The sequence below is a fragment of the Bos indicus genome, chromosome 6 (genome assembly GCF_029378745.1).
Source record: "Bos indicus isolate NIAB-ARS_2022 breed Sahiwal x Tharparkar chromosome 6, NIAB-ARS_B.indTharparkar_mat_pri_1.0, whole genome shotgun sequence".
NCBI lineage: Eukaryota > Metazoa > Chordata > Mammalia > Artiodactyla > Bovidae > Bos > Bos indicus.
Window position 1 is genome coordinate 114,993,625 of NC_091765.1, and position 27,100 is coordinate 115,020,724.

Consider the following 27,100-nt stretch of genomic DNA (forward strand, 5'->3'; position numbering starts at 1 on the left):
GGGACAGATGATGGGGACAAAGGCGTATCCAGAGGTCCCCGTGCAGGGCAGAGTGGGCATGGATGGAGGAGGCAGGCCCGCCCAGGAGAGCCGTCCCAGCGAGTGCAAGGAAAGCCCAACTTCTCCAGGGCTGAGACCACTGCAGCAGGTACCTTGCAAGGAGGTGGGCTGGGGGGGCATCACCGTGCCAGGCCCATGAAGGGGAGGCAGGCGGGCTGGGGAGGTCGACAGGCCGGTGTCATGAGGAAGAGGGCAGGTGAGGAGGGCCTTCAGGACGTGATGGGGCCCGAGGGGTGGGCAGGAGAGCGGGGTCTTGGAAGACTGCAGGTTGCTGAGGTCAGGCAGCCCGCAGGGAGAGCACTGTGGTCAGGCAGGCGGGTGCTCCAAACACTAACTCATGTCCCCGGCCTGTTCCCCACTCCCGTGCGCGTCTAGCACTCTGGGCAGGAGGGCAGCCTCTGTAGGTACATCCATCAGAACCTCTGAACACGCCCTTGTTTGGAAAAAGGGTCTTGATGTGATCGATCTGTGTAAGGATCTCAAAGTGAGATCCACCCGGATGACTTGCAGGGCCCCGGAGACAGTGCGGAGCGTCCTTCCAAGTGGGAGCAAGGGAGACACACAGGGAGAGGCCGCGTGATGGTAGAGGCAGAGGGTGGGGTGACGTGACCACAGGCCCAGGACAGTCTGGAGACACAGGAGCTGGGGGAGGCGGGAAGGGAACTCCCCGGAGCCAGAGGGAGCCTGGCCCTGCCGGCACCTTGACTGACTGCGGCCCCAGAGCTGCGAGAGAATAAACCTCTGCCGTTTTAAGAAGCCCGGTCTGGGGTACTTTGTCACAGCATTCCCTGGACGCTCACATCGCAACCGTCACGACTAGAAAGATTGCTGTTCCTGCCCCACGGAGAGGGCAGGAGAGGGCAGGAGAGAGGTTGGCAGGGCTCCGACAGGCCATGCTCCCTGGGGGAAGGCGAGCTGCTGGGGGAGCAGCTGCCCCCTCTGCTCTGGAGCCTCCTGGTCCCCAGGGCCCACGGTTGATGTGAAACCCTCCCCTGCTATTCCACCTGGCGTCAGGGGGGACCGTGAAAATGGCCCCCTGGAGCCTCTGCCTCCAGGCTCGGGGTCACCGAGCATGTCGGCGGTGTGTGGCCTGGGCCCGGGCTGGGCTGGGGGTGTGAGGGGCCGGAGCACGGGGCCCGGGCCTGCTGGGGTCCCCCCAGTGGCCAGCACTGCCCGTTGAGGGGTGAGGCTTCACAGTGGCCCTCGGCAGGGAGCTTTCCAGCGTGAGGCGGCCACACACCCATGGTGTCTCCGGCTGTGCCCCTCATGCTTGAGCTCTGGCCCACTGGGGAGGGGAGGTTGTGACTTTGGGGTGACCATGCATAACGCCAGGAGTTGATTGGATAAAGGTGGACGGCGTGGGAGGGGGGCAACCAGAAACAGCCCGCTTTGGGCTCAGAGCGGATCTCAGCCTGAATGAGACTGCCCCCAAGGAGCAAGTGTCTGGAGACAGGTGTGGTTGTCACCTTGGGGCCACTTCTAGTGACAGAGGCCAGGGATGTTGCCCAGACCCCAGGACAAAGAGCGAGCGCCCCGAACACCAGCAGTGCCGGGGTTAGGCACCGTGCTCAGGGGATCGCAGTGTCCGTCAGGCCTGGTTCCCCACTCACCCTCTAGTTGTCACCAGCCTTGGACACGGCATCTCCTGAGCCTCAGTTTACCTGTCTGTGAAATGGGCACATTAGCACTTAACTTAGATATTGTTCCTGGTCAGAAAGCCAAACCATGCCTCTCCCAAGCTTGGGGTGGAGAAGGTGGCCTCCTGGGTTTGAGCTGGGGCCAGCAACCAGAGCCTACCCCCTGCCTCTGTGAGCCGATGGGAGGGTAGGGCCGGGGCTGACCCCAGTTCAGTTCTTGCTGCTTGTCGGACAGCCAGGCAACCCAGCCCTGCCCCCCGAGCTCAAATCCCTGCTCTCAAACCCAGTTGGGCCTGCAGCTGGTGAGAAGACCAGGAAGGAAGGAGAGCTTGTAAGCAGACCCCCAGCCCTCCCCAGGATGTGTTCCCATTGATTGTGTCACCGGGTGGGGCAGCAGTGGGGAGAAACCACGTGTCTGTCTGTGTACACATGTGTGGACACATGGGTGCACGTGTATCTGTGCATGCATGTGCACACATATGTATTGCACACGTGTGCATGTATGTGTGCCCATCTGTGCGCACACATGTGCACGAATGTCTGTGTGCAAGTGTGTGCACCTGTGTGTGTGCACATGTGTGTGAACATGTGCATGTACGAGTATGCATTTGTGTGTGCGTGCACGTGTACACCAATGTTTGTGTATAAGTGTGTGCACGTGTGTGCATGTAAATGTGTGCATGTAAATGTGTGCACGTGTGTGTGTGCACAGTAAGTGGAAAAGGAAGAGAGAGCAAGGCTGAGGTTGGCGGGGCAGCTGTCCGACTTCCCCAATCCTGCCAGCAGAGGCGGGAGCCTCGGTGGCCCCTGACCTCCACCTCCGAGCCTGGGCACCAGGCAACGGGCAAGCCGGTCAGGGCCTGGAGCTGGCCCAGGCCAGAGCTAATGATCAACCAGCCCTGGGAGGCGGCGCAGCAGCTCAGGCCTGCCTCTCGCCGGGCCCAGACGCAGAGAGGAAGTGGGGCAGGAAGCAGGGGGCGGTGGCGGCCGCTGTGCAGTCCAACGGGCTGTGGGCGGCGGAGACGGCCTGCGGGGCCCGCCAGCGAGGAGCCAGGAGCGGCCATCTGGTGCCCGCTGTCCTACAGAGCGGGGCACAGGTACGGGGCTCTGGACGGGCAGGTGAGGGCAGACGAGCAGGCATTGTCCACAGACCTGGGTCTTGCCACAGGTGGATCTGAGCCACCTCTTGCTTTTCACTTTCTTGGAGAGTTTTCTGAGCTTTCAGGATTGGGAGGGAACAGAACTGGTGTCTGGAGAGCCCAGAAGGCCGTGGGCGCTGGCTGGTGGAGCTCCGGGAGGGCCCCGTGCCCGCCGACAGCTATTTTTCCAGTAATGATGTCGGTTTTGCAAAAGCACCGCCGGTCTGAGATCTCACCTGACCCCACCTCCCCTTGGCCACCCAAACACCCATCCCGAGGGTCTGGCCAGGACACAGGAGTTGTGTTGCCAGCAAGCAGGGTTCCAGGCCCAGGGGGCCTCAAGTGGGCCCCCACCCTGGGTTGGCGCCACCTCTGGCAGACACCATAAGTACCAGACCAGGGTGGCACTGCAGCTGTGACCTGGCCACTCTGAGGTCACCGCCCTGGGCCTCCTCTCCATCAACCAATGGGATGGGTGACTTAACTGGAAACCCCGGCCGGACAGCTCTAGGGAGACCCTGACCCAGGCCCTTTAGTGCCAGGGGCTTCCCTGGTGGCTCAGACAGTAAAGAATCTGCCTGCAATGCGGGAGACCTGGGTTCGATCCCTGGGTGGGGAAGAGACCCTGGAGCCCAGCATGGCAACCCACTCCAGTATTCTTGCCTGGAGAATCCCTGTGGACAGAGGAGCCTGGTGGGCTACAGTCTGTGGGGTCACAAAGAGTCGGACACGACTAAGCGACTAAGCACCTGGCCTGGGCATGTGGTCCTGGCACATCACGGAGACCCTCTCCCCACCTGCAGTGACCCCTCTGGGGGCCCCAAGCCCCGTCTGGTTTCACACAGATGACAGATTGGGGAGTGACACCGGGAGGAGTTAGTGCTGCTGATCACTTGGGTGTGACTCCCCCAGCGGGGGTGGGGGGCTGTGGCTGAACTCATGGGTGGAGGCAGTGTGGGGGCCAGAGGCACGGTGTGCCCAGGTTCAGGGTGGGTGTGAAGGGCTGGACTTGGACCCACCTGGGTTCAAATCCCACCAGCACCCCCCGCCCCCCATCCCAGGCCGGTCTGAGTCAGCATAGCTGCTCATGGAGCCTCGATGGCCCCTCTGTGAAATGGGCCCATCACACTCCCCCGGGCGTCACGAGGACAGAGTGAGGATACTCAGTTGTGCAGGGTGGTGGCTCCCGACAGCGACGCCGCTTCCTGTGTCGGGTCCCCAGCCAGTATTTACGCCTGAGGTCACTTACTCCTCCTCCCGAAACGCCCGCTTCCCAGGAGAGAAGGGAAGCACAGGGGCCCGGGGCGACGGCTGGCCTGGAGCTGCTGTATGAAGGGCCACAAGCGGGGGCTTCTAACGCTAGGAGTTCATTCTCCCCTGGTTCTGGAGGCCGGAAATCTGAAGCCCCGGGGTGGGCAGAGGGCCCTGGTGGAGGGTCCTTCGGCTCCTGGAGGCTGCAGGCATCTCTGGGCTCGTGGGCACGTCACCCTGCTCTCTGCCACCATCCTCACCCAGGGCCCGCTGTGTCTGTGTTCCTCCTCTTCTTACAAAGACCCTACACGGAGGGCCCTCCAGCCCAGTGTGATCGCATCTTATTATTACTATTATTTTTAGTATTTATTATTTGGCTGCCTCAGGTCCCAGCTGTGGCTCTCTAGCATCTTCAGTTGCGGTCTTCAGACTCAGTTGCGGCATGTGGGATCCGGTCCCTGAGCAGGGAGAGATCCAGCCCGAGCCCCCTGCACTGGGAGTGCGAGGTCTTAGCCACCGGGCCAGCAGGGACATCCCCAGTGACCGCATCTTAACTTCACCCCGTGTCCGAATAAGGCCACCAAATCTGAGGTCACTGGTGGGCGTGAATGTGGGGGGGCGCTGGTCACCTTCTGTACTGAGGTCCCCAGACAACCCTGAACAGATGCTTCCTGGGGAGGTGGGCGAGGTCTGCGTGGTCCTCGAGGCTTTTGTTCAGGACGGGTTCAGATGCAGTCGGGAACATGGGCAGCCTTGCCGGCTGAGCAGTGCTATTTTAGGACCCTCCCTGGGGAGACAGAGCACACTTCCTCCTGCGGGCCATGACTAGGAACCCCAGGCTTACAACTGTCAGCGGCAGGCCCCTTGCTGAGCAGGTGGGAAGTCCCCTGAGCCCCAGAGCCTTCCCTGTTCTCGGAAAACTGTCCCTGAGCTGCTGCGGGCAGGCCCGTGCGCCTGGGATGCAAGCGCCGGTGGGCTGCTCCTGACTTCTCGGTGGACAGGAGGGCAGGGGCTGGGGAAGAGAGATGCCCTGGATGTGGGCTGTGTGAGCCAGATGCCTGGCAGCAGAGTGGAGGGCAAGGCCCCCCAGGTGGAGGCTAGACAGACTCCACAAACAGGACCCGAGCAGGACGATGGATCCACATGCCCTCCCGAGATGCTGCAGGACAGCAGAGGAGGGCGGATGGTGGCCTGGTCCCCACCACCCTGTGGCCAGGGGACCTCAAGGAGAGGTGTGGGCTTGCTGTGTGCAGAGTCAGGAGGGGAGGGTGACAGGGGCCGGCTAGGCTAGGGGTAGGGGCGGGCATCAGATGGACGGCACTGCCTCCTGAAAGAGGCTGGAGGTCTTCGTGTGTGACGGGGTGGGGGGAGACGGCCCCCGGGAGCAGGAAATGGGGACACAAGGCAGAGGAGCTTGAAACGACGCTGGTCACTGACCCAAGGTGGCTGGAGAGCTCTGCAACAAGGCTGCGTCCCAGAACCCGAGGGGCCACGCAGCTGCGCCCGCTGGACAAGGGGCCGCCTCCAGGCTGCCCCCTCCTCCCTGGGGCTGCCTACAAGGGTGCCAGCATCCCTGGGTGCCCCTTGGCCTGGCCCCTGGCCTTTAGAGGTGGTTGGGGGCTGGGGACCAGGTCACAGCCAGACAGCCCCCTACGCCCTGCTTTTCTCTACAGCTCAGAGGCAGACAAAGGGGGACCAGGGTAATGCCTGCCTGAAACATGGCCTTTCCTACTCTTGTGTTAAATCCATGAGAGGAGTGAAGCTGCTTCTGGAGAAAAGGAATCAGAGCAAGCTTGGGATGAGCTGAAGCAGGCCTCCCCAGCCCGGGAGCTCTCTCGTCTTGTGTAGGGGAATAGAGGGTCTAGGGGGCAGCTGGCCTGGCGAAACCCCTGTGGGCCAAGGCACCCCCTTGATGCTCCAAGACCCCCCAGGATGTGAGCCAGGTTCCCTGAGTTGCCGTCAGAAGGGTGCCCACAAGGGTCATACCCAGAGGCTTTGGGGACCACTGGTGAAAGGGTGTTGGGGATGGTCTGGGAGTGTTGGGTGTAGGCAGTGGTCCTGCAGGAGCCCCCTCCTCAGATCCCTGAGGGCCAGCGAGCAGGGTGGTCAGGGCAGCTCTGAGCTCATGCCCCCGTGCGTCGGGTCCATGAGGATGGACTGACGTAGGGTCTTCTTCCTCTGGGATCGAGGGTTCAGAGCCCCAGTTGCTGCTCAGCAGCTGCACGGCTGCGTGGCCTTCAAGAGGTGCCCACCACTGCCCTGCTCCACACTGGCCTGTTGGGGTGGCCCGCAGCTCTGCTGGCCTGCCTCCATGGACGGCCGACACTCCATGCCCTCCCATTCTCTGCACGGCTCCCCGTCACTCACGGGTCCTGCTTCCCCCAGGCCTTCTCAATGGTCAGATTCCCTTCCCTCCACTTGTGGGGTCAGCAGACTCTCTCCCCCACTCCCAGAATGTGCCCCATGGAACCAACACTGCCACATTTGTGTCCAGACCCCCCCCCCCATTCGAGCAGGCCTGGGTCACCTTCCTTTGTGCCCCTCGCCTCTGCCTGGCACAGAGCTGGCCACAGGGCAGGGGTCAGCAGGGTCTGTTGAAAAACAACCAAAGGCTTTCAAGTGTGGGGTTCGACCTCCCCCGCCCACCCTGCAGGCGGAGCTGACGCTGAAGACGCCTGGGCCCAGCCTACTGCAGGGGGTGAGTTCAGGGTCAAGGCCGGTTCTCGGGAGACAGCAGCAGTGCCCAGGGAGGAGTGGGCCTGCAGGCACCGCCTGCCCCCTGCCCACTCCCCCAGAAGGGTGGGACGGTCCTCAGCCCACGCCGAATGTCTCCAAGGCTCCGGGGGTAGCATCCCGTGAGAACCCTCACCTGGTGGGGGGAGCTTGTGGGTTTGGTGTGAGCGCCTCTGTTTGCCTTTTAAAGACAAGGATGTGGGCACTGACGGGATACGTGTGGGGGTGAGTGAGAGAGTGTTAATGTGAGAGTGTTTATGTGTATGTGTGTGTGCGCATGTGTGTGCACACGTGTGTGCATGTGTGCCGGTATGTACGTGTCTCTGTGTACACGTGTGTGCGCACGTGTGTGCGCACATGTGTGTATGCATGCATGTGGGTGTGGGTCCGTGTGCATGCGTGTGCACGCGCATGTGTGTGTAGGGAGTGAGTTGCCCACCCCTTCAAGCCCACCCCAGTCCCCCATCTGTAGAGGAGGGCAATGTACTCTCCCCACTGGGAACCTGGCCAAGAAGCCTGGTGCATACAGGTGGTGACAAATTCTTGCATGCCCTCTTGGAGCCTGCAGACAATGTCCGATGTCCCAGAACAGTCTGAGGCCCGCAATTCTGAGAATAGTCTGCGCTGGATCTAACGGAGGTCAGCCCCCCGATCTTGTTGACAATCCGAGGCGGTAAATGAACCCAAGGCCCCTCACAGTTCCCACCTCCAGCGTCTCCTCCTCTGTCCTTTCTGCCCAAACTCAGGAATGGACCTTTCAAGGAATGAAACGCAGTCCTCTCGCTTAAAGCGCTCTGCTGGCTCCTCTTTGCATTTATGGAGAGTTCAGTGCCCTGGGCGCCGCCCCCCGCCCCGCCCCGGAATCTGGAACTGCCCAGGCCCCATGTCCTGTGCCCCAGGCTCCCCCAGCCCCTGTGGCGACCTGGTGACACTGCTGTCAGCCTCCTCGTCTCCCTCCCGTCCTCTGCTGCAGGGCCCCAGGTGAAGCTGGGAGGCCGGCCGGGGGCTCCTGGGGCCCCGCCCCGGTGGGCCCGTCTGGGCTCTGAGTCCCACGCTGCTGGCCTGGCGTTCTCTGGGTCTCCGGGGGCGGGGCCCGCCCCAGCACCTACCCCAAGGTGGAGGGTCTGGGGGAGTCCAGGCTGCTCTTCAGTTGGCAGTGTCGCCCCAGGAAGGGTCTCAGAAGTGTGCTCTCCCGTCTCTGCGCGTCCTGCTCTGTGCACAGACTTCCTGCTGCCCTGCTCGGGGTTTGGGATGGAGCTCCCCCCTGCCCGTCATCAGAGAGCAGCAGACTCCACAAGAAGACGGGCTCCTTGCCTGGGGCTCCTGGCCTTGCTCTCGTCCACCCTGCACAGGGCTGAGCAGGGCCGCTCCTCCTTCCCTCGTTCCCGAGGCAGAAGCTGAGGGGGCGTGGCTGCCCCGCATCCCTGCGGCTGCATCAGGGTGGGGGCCGTCTGCCTCTCCTTCCCAGGCCTGGAAGCGGCTCCGTGTCCTTCTCTGTCCTCAGATTTGTGACAAAAGCCCTGACCTGTGCAGACCCTCACTTATCTTTTTTTTCCCCTCAAATTTTATTTTTATGTATGTTTAAATATTTACTTCACCGCTCCGAGTCTTGGCTGCAGCGTATCTTTCAGTTATAGCATGTAAACTCTAAGTTGCGGCCTGCGGCATCTCGTTTCCTGACCAGGGATTGAACCTGAGCCTCCTGCACTGGGAGAGTGGAGTCTTAGCCACTTCCCTAGTGGGAAGTCACCCTCTCCCAATGACCCACTGCCTGGGGAAGGCCCCAGGGCGCCCGGCGCGGGAGCAGTCTCTAGTTCCTCCCTGGCCATTTCCTCCTTCCCTGCCTTCTGCTGCCCGCTGCCTCCTGTCTTGGGGACAGCCTTGGACCCGGCCCATTTCCTGAGTTCCTTCCAGGGGCTCTGCTGGGTGCAGGCCTCTTTTACTGGTAGACCCCCCAAGCCTTGGGATTAGTGATAAGGAGCAGCAGGAACCCCTGGAAACCAAGGCTGGAGTCACAGCGCCGCTGAGCCCCATAGGAAGCGTGCCATCTCCCGGGGTGGCGGTCTGTCCATCCCAGCCCTCGCCGGGTAGGAGGCGCCGCGGAGCCCCATGGGAAGCGTGCCATCTCCCGGGGTGGCGGTCTGCCCATCCCAGCCCTCGCTGGGGAGGAGGCATGGTGGGCTAACCCCTAGACCCCTGGGTCCTGGAGGGTCCCAAGAGCACAGCTGTTCTGTCCCCTGTTTCCACATGTTCGTTGTCATGTCCCTGTCCGGGCACTCGTGGGAAGGTTCTAAGCAGCCTCTACCCACCAGGTTCTGAGCTGTTTCCTCGGGTCTGTGATGGGCAAGAACGGGCACCCCACTGCCCACAGGGCCCTCTAGCTGGAAACAGATGTAGGCTCGCACCCCCGATGGAGTCTGCTCTGGGTGACACTGTGCTGTTCGGGGAGGAGGCCCTGCCCGGGGAGGTGCTTGGGAGCCCGCCAGGCAAGGCAGAGGGCCGCTCGCCTCTTGTGCCCTAACTCGTGGGCAGCATCCACGCTGATCCCGGCCGCCCAGAGAGGCCAGGACTGCTGCTGATCCCTGCCCTCTGCTCTCCCCACAGAGGTCAGCCTGGCATGCTGAGCCCTTGGCAGTGAGGCCGCCATCAGCCATGGAGGGCCCAGAGGAGCCAGCCCCCAGGGGCAATGGGCCCGCGGGGCCCTGGGGGGGCAGTGGCGACCATGGAGTCCGGGAAGTGGCCAAGAGCACGTCCGTCAGCTGGGAGCGACCACGGCCCGAGGAGGCCAAGGCCACCGTCCGAGGGGGTGAGTGCACCGTGCGGGTCCACCCCCCACCCACCCTGGGACGGAGCCGGGCGTCCGCGCCGTCAGCGCCCGCGTTGATGGAGAGTGTCTCTGAGGGATGCAGGCCCACCTCGCGCTTCTCCAGGGTCACGTCAGCGATAAACTGGCGCGACAGGGGGACAGGGGTTGGAGATTCCAGGGACACAGCCCCGCATGAGGTCACAGCTCTCGTACGACTTTGCTTTCCCACCGTCCTGCTCTGTCCTTGGCTGTGAACCCCCGGGGTTACTCAGGGTGGGGTGTCCCTCCTTCCCTCCCAGGGGGCAGACCCAGCCCAGGGTGGGGGGTGGCAAGGAGCAGTGTCTGGGCCAGGCCTTGGGCAGGATTACTTCCTGGAAGGAGAGGAAGCGGGCTGAGACGAGGAGAGAGGCGCCTCTGACTCCCACCCGACCGGCCCGGGTGCGCAAGAGGGGCTTGGACTCAGGCTGGGCTGCCGCTGGACTGCCCTGGTTCCCATCCTGATTGCCCCTGGACCGCTGCTGGACGCAGGCCTCAGTGTCCCCACTTGGAAACCTGAGGGGTGGCCTAGGGGGTCTGCAGGGCCCCTGTCTCTAGAACTGGAGGAGGGAAGGGAAGGACAGGGAGGAAGGCCCCGAGCCAGGGGCAGCCTGTCCCCCGTCCTTCCCCCATCTTCCCGTCGTCAGATCCTCACCTCCACCCCGGTCACCTGCTTAAGTCGCCCACAGAGGCTCTACGGCTTGGCACTCAGCAGGTGCCCAGTGAGTATCTGACGAATGATCGATGCTTTGGGAGAATGGCAACAAAACCGCATGCTTGGCAGCAGGCCCAGAGCCTGACGCTGTGCGTGCTTGGTGACTGGAGGTGTTTTCACTCCTGTTCTCTTGGTTCTTCGGGGTGTAAATGGGGATAGCAAGGGGGCTGGCCATCGAGGGTGCTGACTCCTGTGGTCAGACACCTGCCTGGCCCAGAAGAGGGGCTCCAAGAAGTGGTGGGGGCCTGGCCCTGGGATCTCATGGGATCGTGGCCCCGCCCAGAGCTCGATGGCATGAGACAGAGGGGCTAGGTCCTGGCGGAAACACGTGGGCCATTCCAGCCTTCTGCAAGGCAGCCCAGCGCCCGAGGGGCTGTGAGTCCTAGAGCACGGGATTTCTGCTGTCCGGCGCTGTGACCGAGCCAGGGGCATTCTGACCACAAGCCCGGTGTTTCCTGCCCCTGCAGCCCCACAGCACAGCTGGCATCCGCCAGCACCAGGATGGTCTAGGAGCCCCCGCAGCGGGACCAGGGAGCCCCCCACAGTCTTCCCAGGCTCCCCAGCCCCAAGCAGCCAAGGGGCCAGTGGGCTCTCACCATGTCTACCCAGACCCCTTACCTTTTTCAGCTTCTTTTGCAAATGGGCAACAAATTTACAAGAAAACAATACAAAGAATTCTCACTTAGCCCACCCAGGGGGTTTTCCCTGGTGGCCCGGTGGTTAAGAATCCACCTGCCAATATAGGAGATGCGGGTTCGATGCCTGGGTCTGGAAGATCTCCTAGAGGAGGAATTTACAACTCACTCCGGTATTCTCGCCTGAGAAATCCATGGACAGAGAAGCCCAGGGGGTTACAGGCCGTGGGGTCACAAAGAGTCAGACGTGACTGAGTATCTGAGCACGTGCACACACCCCGCCTAGACCCCTCGGATGTTAACATTGCGTTCTCTCTCTCTGCACTCAGGCAGGTGTTATGTTTTTCCAGGACGGTCTTGGGGTCCACTGCAGACATGACTCCCCTCCTCCCCCATTGCTTGGTGTCTTTCCTAAAACCAGCACCTGCTCGTGCAGCCTCACAGTGAGATGATTCCAAACTCACTTTTCTGGCTTAGACAACCTGAAAACAGGCCTTGCTGCAATCCAGCCATCTGTCCCGTAACCTCCTTCCCACCAAACAAAACCCTGGTCAGGCTTTGCGTTCTGTGGCCGTGTGTGCCTGGAGCTTCTTAACCTGGCGGCTGGTACTTTGAAGATTCCAGGCGGTCCTGTAGAAGCTGCCGCAGTGTGGAGATGGGTGATCCTTCAGGTCGGCAGGCTGGGGCTTCGGGCAGAAATGCCCAGTACCTTCGGTCCGTCTCAATGTCCGTGGGTCTGGGCCCTGGTGATGCTCACATCTCACGTCGCTCACTTGATTAAGGGGATGTTTGACCGTGTAAACACCTCTGTCAGAGTCATCCGTCTTCCCTCTTGTCATTAGGAGCCTGTGGGAACTTTGTGACTATTCTGTCCCCCTCCGAACTCGCCTATGTTAGTCGCTCAGTCGTTTCCGACTCTGTGCGACCCCATGGACTGTAGCCTGCCAGGTCCACGGTCCATGCGATTCTCCAGGCAAGAATCCTGGAGTGGGTTGCCATTCCCTTCTCCAGGGGATCTTCCTGATCCAAAAATCAAACCCAGGTCTCCTGCACTGCAAGCCTTGTCTGAGCCACCAGGGAAGCCATGAAAACGGTTGCTCAATGCTGACTTTCTAATGCTGCATTTTTCTATATTCTTTCTAATTGACCTTCACTGAAGCGAAAAACTGTCCCCTCTCCCCGGTTGCTCAACTTACTTATTTTAGCATGGACAGGCTTTATTTTATTCTCTGGACTCTATCGGTTGCTGTCCTTAGTTATTTTGTTGTTCAAATGGCCCCTGATTTGGTCTTGTGACACGTCTCCAACATCCTGTGGGCACCACCTGCTTTCTGGGGCCCTAGGACGCTCACGTCTCATCTCTGGTCTCCCTGCCCCAGCCCTGGAATCGGCCATGCCTCAGGGAGCCCCGGGCTCAGTGGGAGGATGGAGTCTGAAGCCGAGATCAGACTGCCATGTGCTTATTTGGACTCGACAGGCATTTCTGAGCCCCTGTTCTGGAGACCCAGAGAAAGCAAGGACCGGAAATGGGCTCGGACCACACAGGCCTGGGGCTGGTGGACGCAGGTGGAGAGAGAGCAGGAACCAGCCAGTCATGTTACCTGGTCCAAGGTCAATGGGCAGCACCCCAGCACTGAGCAGGGACACCCCTGGGGTGATGAGGAGGCCGCACCAAGGTTCCACAACCCCTCTCAGACCCACAGGTGTCTCTGGATCAGATGACCCTCCATCTGAAGGTTCCGGTCACTCATCCCATTTTACAGATGAGGAATATGTGCAGGGCAGGGATGGGGGCTCTAGCCAAGATGCAAGCTGGGAGCTGGCCTCGAGTCTGGGGGCTGGAGTCCAGGGACCTCCAGCAGAGGACTGACCTCACAAGGCCGAGAGGACCCTTGGCCCCCCAGCTAGTGGCTGGTGGAGCTGGATGAGGGTGCAACCCCGTCTGCCCAGACCCTGCGCTCCCCCAGGATGTCACCTCCCCTCTGTGGTCAGGAGGATAGAGGCCCCCAGAGAAGTCTTATTGGAGAAGGAAATGGCAACCCACTCCAGTATTCTTGCTTGGAAAATTCCATGGACAGAGGAGCCTGGCAGGCTACAATCCACTGGGTCGCAAGACAAGACTGAGCAACTAAACACAGCAAAGAAGACCTACGACCAACCCAGACAGCGTATTAAAAAGCAGAGACGTCGCTTTGCTGACTAAAGTCCACACAGTTGAAGCTGTTTTTCTAGTAGTCATGTATGGATGTGAGAGTTTGACCCTAAAGAAGGCTGAAGTGAAGTGAAAGTTGCTCAGTCATGTCTGACTCTTTGCAACCCCGTGGACTATACAGTCCATGGAATTCTCCAGGCCAGAATTACTAGAGTGGGTAGTCTTTCCTTTCTCCAGGGATCTTCCCAACCCAGGGATCGAACCCAGGTCTCCCACATTGCAGGCGGATTCTTTACCAGCTGAGCCACAAGGGAAAGAAGGCTGAGCACTGAAGAATTGATGCTTTTAAACTGTGGCGCTGGAGAAGACTCTTGAGAGTGCCTTTGACTGCAAGGAGATCAAACCAGTCCATCCTAAAGGAAATCAACCCTGAGTATTCATTGGAAGGACTGATGCTGAATCTCTAATACTTTAGCCACCTGATGCAAAGAGCCCACTTATTGGAAAAGACCCTGATGCTGAGAAAGATTGAAGGCAGGAGAAGAGTGCAACAGAGGACGAGAGGGTTGGACGGCGTCATCGACACAATGGGCATGAGTTTGAGCAAGCTCTGGGAGATGGTGATGGACGGGGAGGCCTGGCGTGCTGCCGTCCATGGGGCCACAGAGAGTCAGACACGACTGAGCGACTGAGCAACAAACAGCGCTGATGTCCGCATCCTCCCCCCACAACCTGCACCCGCATGCTGCCTCCTGTGGCAAAGAGGGTTCGCAGAGGGGCTGAGAGCTCCGGAGACGGGAGGTTACCCTGGGGTGGGACTCAAAGAGAGACTGACGGTGCTGGCGCTGCTGGCTCTGGAGACGGAGGAGGGGCCAAAAGCCAAGGGAAGCGGTGCCTCTAGAAGCGGGGGCAGCAGGGAGACAGACGCTCCACCCGGGGCCTCCGAAAGGAACCGCGGCTGCCCACACCGTGTTTGGCTCCAGGGAGACCCTTCTCAGAGCCCAGATAACACTGTGCAGTTTCCAGAAGCCGCTCGGGTGGGGTGCTTTGTTACTGCACAAAAGGAAGCCCACAGCCTCCTCCCGACCCTGCTGGCCTCTGTGACCGTGGGGGAAGGGTGTGAACGCTGCCTTCCGGAAACACCCGGGGCTGGGGCTGTCTGTTCTCACCTCAATCACAAGCCTCTGCTCTGCCACTGACGCTGCTCTAGCCTCTGGTGTCTCTCAGCAGGCTGCTGGGCCCTCCCCTGGCCAGATGGGGTCCTGCCCTACAGGTAGGCATCCCCACGCAGCAGGTTAAGTCCGTGCCAGGTTCACGAATGTGGGATCACTGGGCGTCCCCAGCCTGGACCGTTCTGTGGACTCCTGGCTCAAGAATGTCTAACGGAGGCTTCTCTAATGTGGCTGCCGGACGCCTGCCTTAAGATCACTGTGGGGGTGGGTCAGGGCTGTTGTTCAGTCACTCAGTGGTGTTCGACTCTTTGTGATCCCATGGACTGCAGCACACCAGGCTTCCCTGTCCATCAGTCTCCCGGGTGGGGGCAGGGCATGTTAAAGGCAGACGCTCAGGTCCTGGGACAGTTCTGACGCTGGAAGGTTGGGGTAGGGCCCGGGACTCTGCATTTTCCCTGGGGGACAGAAGGCTGGGGTGCGCCCGCACTTGGAAAGGCCTTCTCTGGACTGTTTGCATCTGCCCGAAGAGGAGGACTCGCCGGTAGCTCAGACAGTAACGAAATCTGCCCGCAATGTGGGAGACCTGGGTTCGATCCTGGGTTGGGAAGATCCCTTGGAGAAGGAAATGGCAACCCACTCCAGTATTCTTGCCTGGAGAATCCCATGGACAGAGGAGCCTTGGTGGGCTACCATCCATGGGGTCTCAAAGAGTCAGACACGACTGAGCGGCTAACACACACACACACACACACACACACACACACACACACACACATAAAAGAGGAGGCGGGGTCACCCTGGAGGCGGGAAGGGAGTCCCAAGGAGGGGCACCCTGGGGGCATGGTGAAGGGGAGGGCCCCCGGAGAGGCATCCCGGCTTCCAGGACAGAATGGCGGGACTTACGCAGGAGCTGATGCTGGGAGGTGGTCCTGCCTGGAGGGGGGGCGGTAACGAGTCCTTTATCCTGAGACCCTGCCCCAGAGTACTAGCTGTGGGGGCAGGGGGCACAGAGACCCCAGGGTAACTGGGGGCTCACCTCTACCTCGATGGTCACCTGTCATCCAGCCTTTCAGGTGGTCAGTGCTCGCTGTGGCCACTCGGGATGACCAGGGCTATTGAGCCACAGGGCAGGCTATCATGGGAAAGTGCAGCCCTACCCTCTTCTGGGAGTAGGTGGGTCGCCGCTGAGACTTGGTTGAGAAAAGCTGGCTGGCTTCCTGCTGGGGGAGGGGCCTGATTCCAGATCCCAGAGTCTCCTGCTGGGGGTGTGGGGGGGTCTGGAAATTTCCAAGGCAGGTGCAAGGCTTAGTCCAAGGGCTCTCCCCTCCACCACCTCTCTCCCCTCTCCTCCCTCCCCTTATCTCCCCAGCTTTGGAGCCTTGGGGGGACTGGGTAGCGGTGGGCAGGGGCCATTTGAGCCGAGATGGGGTCCTACAGCAGCCAGCCGGGCGGGCGTTGGTCTGGGAGAGTGCCTCAGGGGAAGGTATGGAGAATGCAAAGGCCCTGGGGTGGGGTGGGTGGCGTGGGGTTAGGGGGGATGCCTGGACGTCTCTTGCCTGGAGAATCCCAAGGAGGGGGGGGCCTGGTGGGCTGCCGTCTATGGGGTCGCACAGAGTCGGACACGACTGAAGCGACTTAGCAGTAGCAGCTGGATGTCTCACAGCAGCAGAGAGAAGACCCCAGGCTGACAGTGGGTGGGAGAATGGCAGGTGGCTCCAGGCTGTGCCTGAGAAGATGGAAAGGATTTGCATTTTATTCTTCCTGAAATGGAAAACCACTACTGCTGTGCTGTCTAATACAGTAGCCGGGTGCGGGCACGCTTAAACTGAACATCAGTTCAGTTCAGTTCAGTCGCTCAGTCGTGTCCGACTCTTTGCGACCCCATGGACCATAGCACGCCAGGCCTCCCTGTCCATCACCAACACCTGCAGTTTATTCAGACTCATGTCCATCGAGTCGGTGATGCCATCCAACCATCTCATCCTCTGTCATCCCCTTCTCCTGCCTTCAATCTTTCCCAGCATCAGGGTCTTTTCCAATGAGTCGGTTCTTTACATCAGGTGGCCAAGGTGTTGGAGCTTCAGCTTCAGCATCAGTCCTTCCAATGAATATTCAGGACTGATTTCCTTTAGGATAGACTGGTTGGATCTCCTTGCAGTCCAAGGGACTCTGGAGTCTTCTCCTACACCACAGTTTAAAAGCATCAGTTCTTCGGTGCTCAGCTTCCTTTATAGTCCAACTCTCACATCCATACATGACTACTGGAAAAACCATAGTCTTCACTAGATGGACTTTTGTTGGCAAAGTAATGTCTCTGCTTTTTAATAATAAATAAAAGGAAGACTCCGGTTCCTTGATGACACTGTCCACATTTCAAGAGCTCAGGGGCCCGTGTGGCTGGTGGCCGCTGTGGGACACTATAGAGAGTAGGCATGACCATTGCTGTAGAAATTTCTAGGGGCTGGCACTGCCCAGGGGGCTGACAGCCAGGGTGTGCCATAAGCCAGACGTGGTCATGAGGGGACCCTCTGGCTTCTGCGGACCAGAGGACCGTCTGGAGCAAGGGCCAGGGCCCAGACACTGCCCTGGCAGACCGAAGGGGCAGGGCCATGGTGGGTGCGTGTGCCGGGTTCAGCCTGGCTTTGCAGGTGGATCCGTGGGGCTGGCTGCTGGGCTGACGTGGGGGGTGATGGAGACAGGTGTTGCTGGTCCGAGCAGGGCTGGGACTACGGCCCTTCTGGAGCTGGTGAAGAAAGGATGAGGTGGGGGCCAGAGGGTGCTGGTGGGGTGTTTCCCAGAGGTCAGGTGCCCCCTTGGAGCTCGGGCTGGGGAGAGATCGTGGCTGGAGGTCACGGTGACTTGGGGGCCATTTGCTGAAGGCCAGACAGATGCTGTCCTGCCCTGGGGCGATGACACAGTCCACTTCCTCCCGTCTGTGTACATTGTGGGCAGCACGTGACTCATTTACAAGGAAAGGAACTGGCCTCACGGGAAACAGGCCGCCTGCGAAGTTTCCCCAGGCGGTACACGTGGGGTGTGAAGCCGGCTCCCCCGGTTTGCGGCGGGGGCTGGCGGGGGCAGGGGAGCACCCCACGGCACTCCGCCCACCTTGATCTGCCCCGCGCTTCCAGATCTGACCTTGCAGCTGCTGGCGGTGAGGCGGAAGAGCGGGCTGCCCGACCCCAACCTGCAACAGGCCCTGCGGGGCCGGCTCCGCCTGCTGGAGAACGAGAGCTGCGAGGTGGCCCGCGCCCTCGGGGTGAGTCTGGCTCCTGGGGTCCTGGGTGGGGGAAGGGGCGTGGGATCCACACTTGCGAATGGGGAGGAGGAGGACAGCTTGGAGAAGAAGGCGGTGGGCCTAGGGGGTCCGGAGACTTCGGGCTGAGAGGCCCGTTCCTCACTCTCACGTGGTGGTCGGAACACAGGACGAAGAAAGGCCCTTCAAAGCGGGAGAGGGTGGTCATGCAGGCGGCTGGACACAGGGGCAGCACCTGCTGGGGTCCCCCCAGCCCCAGTTTCTGCACCCACACAGAGACCCGGGCTGGAAGGCTGGACCCGGGCTGGAGTCCTGCATCTGCCTGGACTTGCTCAGAAGGAGCCTGGCTCAGCCTCAGCTTCTCTGGGACTCAGTTTTCCGAGTCTGACCGTGCACTCAGCCCGGCCCGGCCTTGGCTGACGCCCCCTGGCCTCTGTGAATGCAGCCTCCTCAGCCACTTACTGGGATGCTTAGAAGTGTGACCCCATGGAGCTGCCGTGAGGGTCAGCGGACGGCAAGCAGGGTGCCCCCAGCACGGTGCTCGACAGCAGGGGGTGGGGGTGATACCCCTGGGATGCCAGGGCTCGGTGGCTGGTTAAGGGTGGGGCCTCATTTCTGAATCCCAGTGGAGACGAGAATAGCGCCGCCTCTCCCCTGGGCAGCACCAGCGGGTGCTGTTTGCCTTTCTGCGTCTGTCCGGGGTCTTCACTGGGGTCGCAGGCTTCCCCAGCTGTGTTTTTGTACCCACGGCTGGCAGGCTTCGTTACCCTGCGGCATGTGGGATCTTGGTTCCCCAACCAGAAATCGAACCCATGCTCCCTGATTCTCGGCTGGTGCTACTTTGAAGGTCCCGGCACCACCAGGAGGGTTCATGGGACAGTTGTCAGGAGAGGGGACACTGGGTTTAGGATTGGAGTCGGAGTTGCTGCTGTGGGAGGGGACGGGAGGCGAGGCTGGGGCTGTGCAGAGCTGAGCGGAGGAGACCCTGGTGTCATTGGTGTGCAGGGCGTGAGGCAGGCCCTTGAGTCACGGAGGGGGCATGGAGGCTGCCAGCTCTGGGAAGGCTCGGCATGGCGCTGGGGAGCCACAGCTGGTCTGAGAGCAGGAGAGGAGCAGTTTGGCTTTAAAGGAGCCAGCTGTGCTTCCCCGCCCCCCCGCCCCCCACCCCGATCCCTGCCAAGGTCACTCCCGTGAAACATGTCTGCTGATGGGCAGACCCCCCCATCCCTGCCAAGGTCACTCCCGTGAAACGTTCCTGCTGATGGGCAGACCCCCCAAAGCCTCCGGGACTGGTCTCACGTCTGTGTCTTCCCTGGAAGGAGCTGTCGGCCAGGCTGCTGTCCATCCACAGTGACCAGGATCGGCTGGTGGTGACGTTTAAGACGTTTGAAGAAATCTGGAAGTTTTCCACCTACCACGCTCTCGGTAAAGCAGTGACCCTCCCAGAAAGGGTTCTGGGGACCCCTGCACGCAATAAGCCCTTTATGTTCCCAGTTGGGCCTTAAGACTAGGTGCATTCATGACAGCTCTCCACGGTCACCTGTCCTTGGTGAGGATCGACGCGATGGGCAGGGCTGAGCGTGGCTTCCAGGGCAGCCGAGCTCTCCCTAGTTGAGCACAGAGAGGAAAGCCGCGCCAGCCTCAGCCCGTGTGCCTTCTTTCCAAAACTTCTCCTGTTCAAAGCAAGGCTTTGACTGGCTAGGCGCCTCTCCTTGGGAAGCTTGCTGCTCCATCCCCCCTGAGGGCTGAGAAGTGAGACTCAGAGTGACGGTGCCTTGTGCCCCCAGAGCAGGGCTGTGCCCACCCGCCATGCCCTGGTCTCCTTGAACACTCTGTTCCAAGTCACAGAGGAGGAGACTGACGGTCCTAGAGGACGTAACGAGTCCAGAGAAGTCCTCCACGGTCACGGCTGGTCCTCTCACAGCCTGGAGGGTCAGCCCTGTGGCCAGACTCGGGTAGTGGACAGTACCGTGAGTCCCCAAGGGCAGAGTGGGCTGGTCCCCAGGCCCTGGTTGGTGCAGGGCTCGGCCAGCGCTGGACCGTGAGGGCGTCTCTGCATACACCCAGAGCCCGCCGGTGACCAGGGCTGTCTGCTCCCCTAGGCTTCACTCATCACTGCCTGGAGAACCTGCTCATGGACCAGGCCTTCTGGCTGCTCGAGCCCGACGAGGACCAGGAGACAGCCGTCCGGGTCCAGGTGGATGCGGACGCCTTGAGGCTGGCGTACGAGAGCCTCCTCGTCCAGGAAGGTGAGCTACGTGACATCGGCGGCTCCCCACTGGTCCGGGAGGGCCCGGGGCCCTGGCAGCAGGAGGGCCCTGGAGGAGCGGACACTGAGGGGACGTTGGGCAGGGAAAGCCCCCAAAGAAATAACAGGAAAGGGGCTTTTGCCAGCGACCCCAAGTTCCTGGGCTGGCTGTTGCTCTGAGTACTCCAGGGGTCTCACAGTCGAGATCCAAGGCTGCCGCGATCAGGGTGTTAGCAGACAGTGCTTCCCGGCCACAGAGAGGACGGGAGGAGGCCGGCTGCAGCCTGACTTGCTGGGGAGTGATGGGGGGATCCAAGCTGGAGGGGTCCTCGGGATCATGCACCTGGCCCCCTCACAGCCCAGTCGACTCCCAGAGAAGCTGAGGCTGAGCCGGGCTCCTCCTGGCCAAGTCCAGGCAGATGCAGGATGCCAGCCTGGGTCCAGCCTCCCTGCCCTGGTTCTGGGCCTCTAGAGTCATTGTGTGGTGCAGAAACTGGGGCTGGGGGTGCCCAGCAGGTGCTGCCCCTGGTGTCCAGCTGCCTGCATGACCGCCCTCTGCTGCTTTGAAGGGCCTTTCTTCGTCCTGTGTCCTGACCACCACGTGAGAGTGAGGAACGGCCCCCAGCCCTTCAGGCGGCCTCCGAGGGGTCCTCAGGCAGACGCGGCCACAGCAGTGGACTCTCCAGCCCCGAGTCCCGGCACATCCTCGGAGGCGGAGGGGGCAGCGGCGGCCGCTCCGGAGCCCTTGATTCCGTTCCATCAGTAGGTATCGACCTTTGTTTCTCTGCCTCCTCCGGGTCCTGCTGCCGGCAGGCTTCGTGGAAACTGCCCCAGGCCGGGGCCGATCGTTGGCCAAGGCGGGTGGGTGGGGACCAGTGTGAGCCCCAGGCAGGCACGGCCTCCACGCCTTCCGCTGTTTTCAGCGTGTGGCCTCGGGCGGTCACCGGCACTACAGGACAGGGACACCTCCCCAGCTGGACTGCTCTGGAATGAGACGGCCGGGGGTGTGCAGCCTGGGGTTCTGGCTTCATGTTCTGGCTCATTCCGGAAAGCTTTTGAGGGAGCCACACAGCCTGTGCCCATGAGGCGATGGCACCCCACTCCAGTACTCTTCCCTGGAAAATCCCATGGACGGAGGAGCCTAGTAGGCTGCAGTCCATGGGGTCGCTAAGAGTCGGACACAACTGAGCGACTTCACTTTCACTTTCCACTTTCATGCATTGGAGAAGGAAATGGCAACCCACTCCAGTGTTCTTGCCTGGAGAATCCCAGGGACGGGAGAGCCTGGTGGGCTGCCATCTCTGGGGTCGCACAGAGTCGGACACAACTGAAGCGACTTAGCAGCAGCATCAGGGATCTATGCAGATAAGAACCAAAGCAGCGAAAGCCTGGGGAAGGCAGGGACAGGTAGTGTGCAGGCTCCTGTTCATGTGCTGAAGTGGGCGTAGACTTGCCTTGAGCTTCCTGGCAGCCAAAGTGAAGAGAGAAACTAGATCTCCTTGTTTTCAGTGAGACAGTCCATAGATGATGGAGGGAGGTCTGTGAGGATGCCAGCCTGTGGGAGGGCAGGAGGCACCTGGGCCTGTAGGCCACACACTGTGTGTGTGTGTGTGTGTGTGTGTGTGTGTGTGTCTGTGTGTGGGTGGGTGCATGTGTGTGTGTGTGTGTGTGTGTGTGGTGTCTGTGTATGTGTGTGTGGGTATGAATGTGCGTGTGTGTGTGTTTGGTGAGTGTATGTGTGTGGTGGCTATGTGTGTGTGTATGTGTGTGGGTGTGTGTGTGTCTGTGTGTGGGTGGGTGTATGTGTGTTTGGTGAGTGTGTAAGTGTGTGGTGTGTCAGTGTGCAGGTATGTGTGTGTGTGTGGGTGTGTGAGGTGTGTGTGGGGGGGGGTGGGTAGGTGTGTGTGTCTGTGGTGTGTGTGTCTGTGGTGTGTGTGTGTGTTTGGTGTGTGTGTATGCACTTGTGGTGTGTGTGGGTGTGTGTGGGGGTGTGTGTTTGGTGAGTGTGTGCATGTGTGTGTGAGGTGGTGTGTGTGTGTCTGTGTGTGGGTGTGGTGTGTGGGTGTGTAAGGTGGTGCGTGTGTGTATGGGTGGTGCGTGTGTGTGTGTGTGAGGTGGTGTGGGTGTGGGTGTGTGTAGGTGTGTGTGTTTGGTGAGTGTGTGTGGGGGGGGTGGGGTGTGTGTGTGTGTGTGTTGTGAGTGTGTGTGTGTGTGAGGTGGTGTGTGTGTGTGTGTGTGCACCAGGGGCGGTGTCCGTGCAGTAGGAGTAAGCGGTGGACTTTGCTCAGGCCCCTGTGGCTGTGACCTGTGCGGTCTGCACACGGTTCTAACCTGCCCCGGATCTGAAACCCCCTCTCATCCCACTCCAGGTGGGCTCTCAGGGTGCCCAAGGACTCTGTCAACGACCCCCTGGGTGGACCCGTGGCGCCGGACGTCCAGCTGATGGGTAAGTGCTTCTGCTGGTCCTCCTCCCCTGGGGAAGAGGGGGCTGAGGCGGGCGGGCGCTTGCATTCCAGAAGCTTCTGGCTCCCCTGAGTCCTCCCCAAGCCAGGAAAGGTAGCTTGGGTCCTCTCCAGTTCCTGAGACAATAAGGAGGCTCAGAGAGGTCCACTGGCTGGCCCAGACTCACACAGCGCCCAGGGAGGCCAGGCCAGGGTCCCCGGTTGCTCTGCCTCTACCGAGTAACGCCCCGTTCCACCAGCACCTCCGAAGCCTCTGCTTTCTTGCCAGTGCCGCGTCAGACCCCTCGGAGGACCCTCAGACCATGGGGGTGGGGCGGGCGGGGGTCTTCTTCCGAAAAAACAGCCTGGCCCCTTTGTGTGTTAGTCATTCAATTGTGTCTGACTCTTTGTGATTCCCATGAACTGTAGTCCACCAGGCTCCTCTGTCCATGGGATTCTCCAGGCAAGAATACTAGAGTGGGTAGCCGTGCCCACCTCCAGGGGGGTCTTCTCAACACAGGGATCGAACCCGGGTCTCCTGTATTGCAGGCAGATTCTTTACCATCTGAGCCACCATCAGGCCCTGTGCGTTTGATCTGACCCAGACTGACTGGTGTCTGCATGGCCTGTGGGCCTGTTAAGTGAACATTTTCCGCTGGGTTTGCCCCAAGTGGGCCCTGGGCCAAGTTGATCAACGTCTCCAGGCCTCGGTTTCTCGTGCTCAGGGTAGGGATAAGGCACCACCTCCCAGGACTGCGTGGACACCCAGCCCTGCAGTCTCACGACCCTGGCCGGGCGCTCGGTCAGTCCTCAGCAGAGCCGCAAGCTCCCTGGCCAGGGACACCAACGGTGTGCTTGAGGGCCACCTGTTGGCCCACCCAGGCCCCTCCTGGTCCTGCCTCCCCGCACTGACCATGTGTGGCCTCCTTCCTGCAGCCATGGGCCCGGCCTTGGCCGTAGCGGACTGCCAGGGCTCAGGGCCCGAAGAGATGACCTTCCGAAGTGGTGACTGCATCGAGATCCTGGGCGCTCAGGTGCCCGGCCTGCCCTGGTGCCTGGGCCGGCACACGGCCTCTGGCCAGGTCGGGTTTGTGCAGACGAGCCTCATCAATGTGCAGGGCCAGGCGTCTGAGTGAGTGGCTGAGGGCCTGCCCCTTCCTCCTCCTCATCACCCTCACCTCTGTCCCTGGGGCTGGGCCCGGCCCGGGGCCACCCCGCTGTCCCCGGGGCCTGACTTCTGCTTCCTGTCTGGACCCTCTCCTGCCCTTCCCCCAAGGGCGGCTGGGCTGCCCCGACACACAGGTGTCCACGGGAACGGGTGTCCCGGGGCTGCGGGGCCAGTGGCACAAAGTCGAGGGCTTGAAACAAGGACTGGAGGCCAGACGTGAAAATCACAGTGCTGGCAGCGTTCCTGCCCCTCGGGGCCCGGGGGGACCCTCCCCGCCTCCCCCAGCTCCTGCGGCTCCAGGTGGCCCTGGGCCTGTGGCCGCATCACCCCCCTCACCCCGCCTCTGTCTTTTCATGCTTGAGTCCTGTCTCCTGTTTCTCACAAGGATAACCCAGGATCATCTCTTCACACCAGCATCCTTGACTAAATCCTGTCTAAAAAGATCTTATTTCCAAATAAGGTTACCTTCTGAGGGTCCAGGTAGACATGGATTTGGGAGTGGGGGGTACACTATTCAACCGAGTACACCCTCCACTCCCCTTCATAAAGCCCTTTGAAGCTCTGGATCTGAACTTCAAGGCACCCTGAGCCCCAGGCCTTGCTGACCCGCATTTCAGAGGCCACTGCTCTGACTGCCCACTGGCCCCTAGTCCTGTCTGCCATCCCTGGGGGGTGGGCGGGGGCGGCACCCTTCCTGGCTGTGCTTCCTTCCTCGTGCAAGCCTCCCCACCCCATCTGGGGAATTCTGAGCCAGGCCTGTCCAGTCACCTCCAGGTCCCCACCACCTGGCCCTGGGCAGCACAGGGGCGGAGGGAGGCGACCTTTAGAGAGTGGTCAGCGGCATAGGTATGTTCTTGGCCTTTTGTTAAGACGTCAGTACCCAGGAGTCAGTGTGTAGAAAAGACTTGTTATTGGGCCAGCAGCTGCCCTGGGTCCATCATGAGATGTTTGTCCCTAGCGCCCCATCAGCCCTGATAGCCTATTTCATTCTTGTCTGGCACCTCAGACAAACCTGTGCCTCCAAGACCAAGTCTCGGTTGCCACTCTGCCGTCACATGTCCTACTAGTTGCTGTGCTCCCTAACTCAAGGGTCTGTCTGCTCCAGAGCCTCTCCCGCCCGCTCATCAGAAGCAGGTTGAAGCTGGGCTGGGCTCCGATGCTGACAGTAGAAACCAGACCTTCGTTCCCCAAAGCGTGCTGCCCCCAAGGCTTCATCTCAAACTTCACCAGCACCGACGGGCTTTCCACATGCCCTGGTTGGTGGAACTCCCAGCACGAGCAAGGCACCCAGAGCATGAAACTCTTCCTTCTCCTGTTGACGTGTGTTTTTCACACTTCTCTGACCTCCAGACCAACCGCATCAGCCGGTGTTCTGTGAAACACTGCTTGGGTGCCCTCGGTCCAGATGGTTGCCACCATCTCTGGGGAGACTGAAACGTCTCAACAGACGGCTGGGCCCCGTGTGACTTGAACGTGTCCTGAGCTTCCAAGGGTCTGCGCTGCACCTGCTGTGGGTCTGAGCCGGCCTGTTGCCCTCCCTTAACCCAGAAGGTTGACGGGGCCCCGTGCCAGTGGTCCCATTTACAGCCAGAGAAGCCCCGACAACCTCTCATTTTCTCAGCGAGTACTTTCTAAACGCCTTTCCTGTGCCGGGTCTGGGCCTTCCACCTTTTGTTTAATGAACATTCTGGTGGCTATTCTTTATTTCTTTTATTTTGTCGTAATTTCAGGCTTAAGGAAAAGTTGTGAAAAGAGTGTAAATTCCTCTGCATCCCTCACCTGGTTTGCCCAAATGATAACATGTTATGGCACCTATTTTCTCCTGTTTGTTTTTTACTTCATTTTTTTTCTTCTAAATTCTCTGGGAATCAGTTGCAAACACGATGTTCCTTTACCCCTAAATAATGCAGTGTGTTTCCTGAAACCAGGACATCGCTCGCATGACCGCAGCACAATTGTCCACATCAGGACGCTGACACTGATAGAACTGTTTCTGCAGATCTTAGAGCCTACTGATTTTCCGGTGATCCCCTCTTTAGCCAAAGAGAATTCCAGACCCCGTATTATCACTTGTCTGTCTCTCGAGTCTCATCTCCTTGATCTGAGACAGTTCCTCGGTCTCTTTGTCCTTTAGGACACTGACTTTTTTTGAGGAATACAGGCTTATTATGTCCAACGTGTCGTAATCTACCCTAAGGGTTTCTTTAACTTCTCGTAATAGCTCCCTCTTAAGTTTCGAAGTACATTTGGAAGCTTCATATTTTGCTGTTAATTTAGTTCTATAAGCAGAAGTTGCCTCCCCCGCTCCCTCCCTCCCTTGTTCCTTCCTTTTTTCCTCTGCCTGACTTCTCTGAGTACACGTGTGCTCTGTACCGGGCTGTGTAAGGAGTTGTGAGAGATTGCAGAGTGGAGGGGTTGAGTCTGCCCGCAGCTGCCATGGCCTGCCTCACAGGGGAAGGGGCATTTACGGTTGGGTTTTGAAGGCTGCTCAGGAGCACCCCTTCCAGAAACTGTGATCTGCTGCATCTGTCACAGCCCTGCCTGCTCCTGGGTGTCTGCCTCTGGCCCGATGAGGCATCCTCGAGGGCGGGATCTATCTTGTTTGTATCTTCATGTCTTCATCACTGGGCAGGGATTGTCTGCCAAGTGAGGGAGGGAAAGGGGTCTCCATGTGAAATGTGTACTTAGAAATGTGCGATCTAACACGCACTTGATTTTTTCCAGCTTGGAAAACGTGATTTTTCTCAGTGAAGAGGAAAGGTCTTTCTTTAGCCGTGAAGGACGCTTTTCTGAGGAGGAGGCCAGGCAGCTGCTGAGAAGGATGTCCAGCACGAATGTCTGCACCATGTACAGACTGGGTATGTGGGGGGACACGGGGCACCCCTCCCGCCCTCAGGATGGCCCTGGGGACCTCTCAGGACTTGCAGGGGGCTGCTCCTTGTGTGTTTGGTCACTCAGTCGTGTCTGACTCTGTGACCCCACGGACTGCAGCCCGCCAGCCCCTCTGTCCATGGGATTCTCCAGGCGAGAACACTGGAGTGGGTGGCCGTTCCCCCTCTAGGGGATCTTCCTGGCCCGGGGATGGAACTTGGGTCTCTCGCACTGCAGGCAGATTCTTTACTGTCTGAGCCACAGGGAAGTGCCCTACAGCCTGTGAGAACAGTTTTCTTAGGTCAGATTCCCCGAAAGGCCATGAAGGGTGCAGAGCTTGCCCCCGGCTGACACCCCTCAGCCCTGTTCCGCCTGCACTGCTCTGCGGCAAGGCTGGACTGTCCACTCTGCAGAGGGCGGCATGGCTCCGGCTTCGTCCACTGTTTGCGGCGACAACCCCACCCTGCTGCCTTTAAGGAACCTTCCGCCTCCTCCATCATTCACAGTATTGAATGCCAGCCCCTGGACACTTACAGGTGGCCAGACAGATGCTGGCACTGCCTTCAGGGCAGGTGGCGGGGTAACAGGAGAGACAGAGAGGAGGAGCAGGATAAGGGGCTGGGAGATTCAGGAAAGTGGGGCCTGAGCCTCCCAGCTGCCCCGGGGACGGGTCTCAGTTGAGCTGCTTCTCCACTGACTCTAGGCACCAGCCTAAGACCGTCTGCTCCGCTGGGGCTGCGGGAGCAGGAGGGCCTGGGACTGTGGTACGAACAGTAGAGA

The 27,100-nt window shown here is 60.3% G+C and overlaps 1 protein-coding gene across 7 annotated transcripts in view; it reads left to right on the forward strand.

Annotated features, from left to right (window-relative positions):
* SH3TC1 (SH3 domain and tetratricopeptide repeats 1) overlaps window positions 1-27,100 on the forward strand; it is a 62,192-nt gene that overhangs the window by 19,580 nt on the left and 15,512 nt on the right. The window contains exons 1-9 of one of the 7 annotated variants that reach the window (XM_070791878.1): window positions 2,319-2,816; window positions 9,425-9,626; window positions 17,468-17,595; window positions 18,912-19,017; window positions 19,695-19,841; window positions 20,410-20,602; window positions 22,210-22,286; window positions 23,218-23,413; window positions 26,174-26,307. In XM_070791878.1, the coding sequence (XP_070647979.1) occupies window positions 2,370-2,816; window positions 9,425-9,626; window positions 17,468-17,595; window positions 18,912-19,017; window positions 19,695-19,841; window positions 20,410-20,602; window positions 22,210-22,286; window positions 23,218-23,413; window positions 26,174-26,307 (1,630 nt within the window). In that variant the 5' untranslated portion in view covers window positions 2,319-2,369. Of the gene's footprint in view, window positions 1-2,318; window positions 2,817-5,457; window positions 7,460-9,424; window positions 9,627-17,467; window positions 17,596-18,911; window positions 19,018-19,694; window positions 19,842-20,409; window positions 20,603-22,209; window positions 22,287-23,217; window positions 23,414-26,173; window positions 26,308-27,100 lie in introns of those variants that run through there. The other 6 variants (XR_011567311.1, XM_070791874.1, XM_070791873.1 and 3 more) reach the window with 6 other exon arrangements.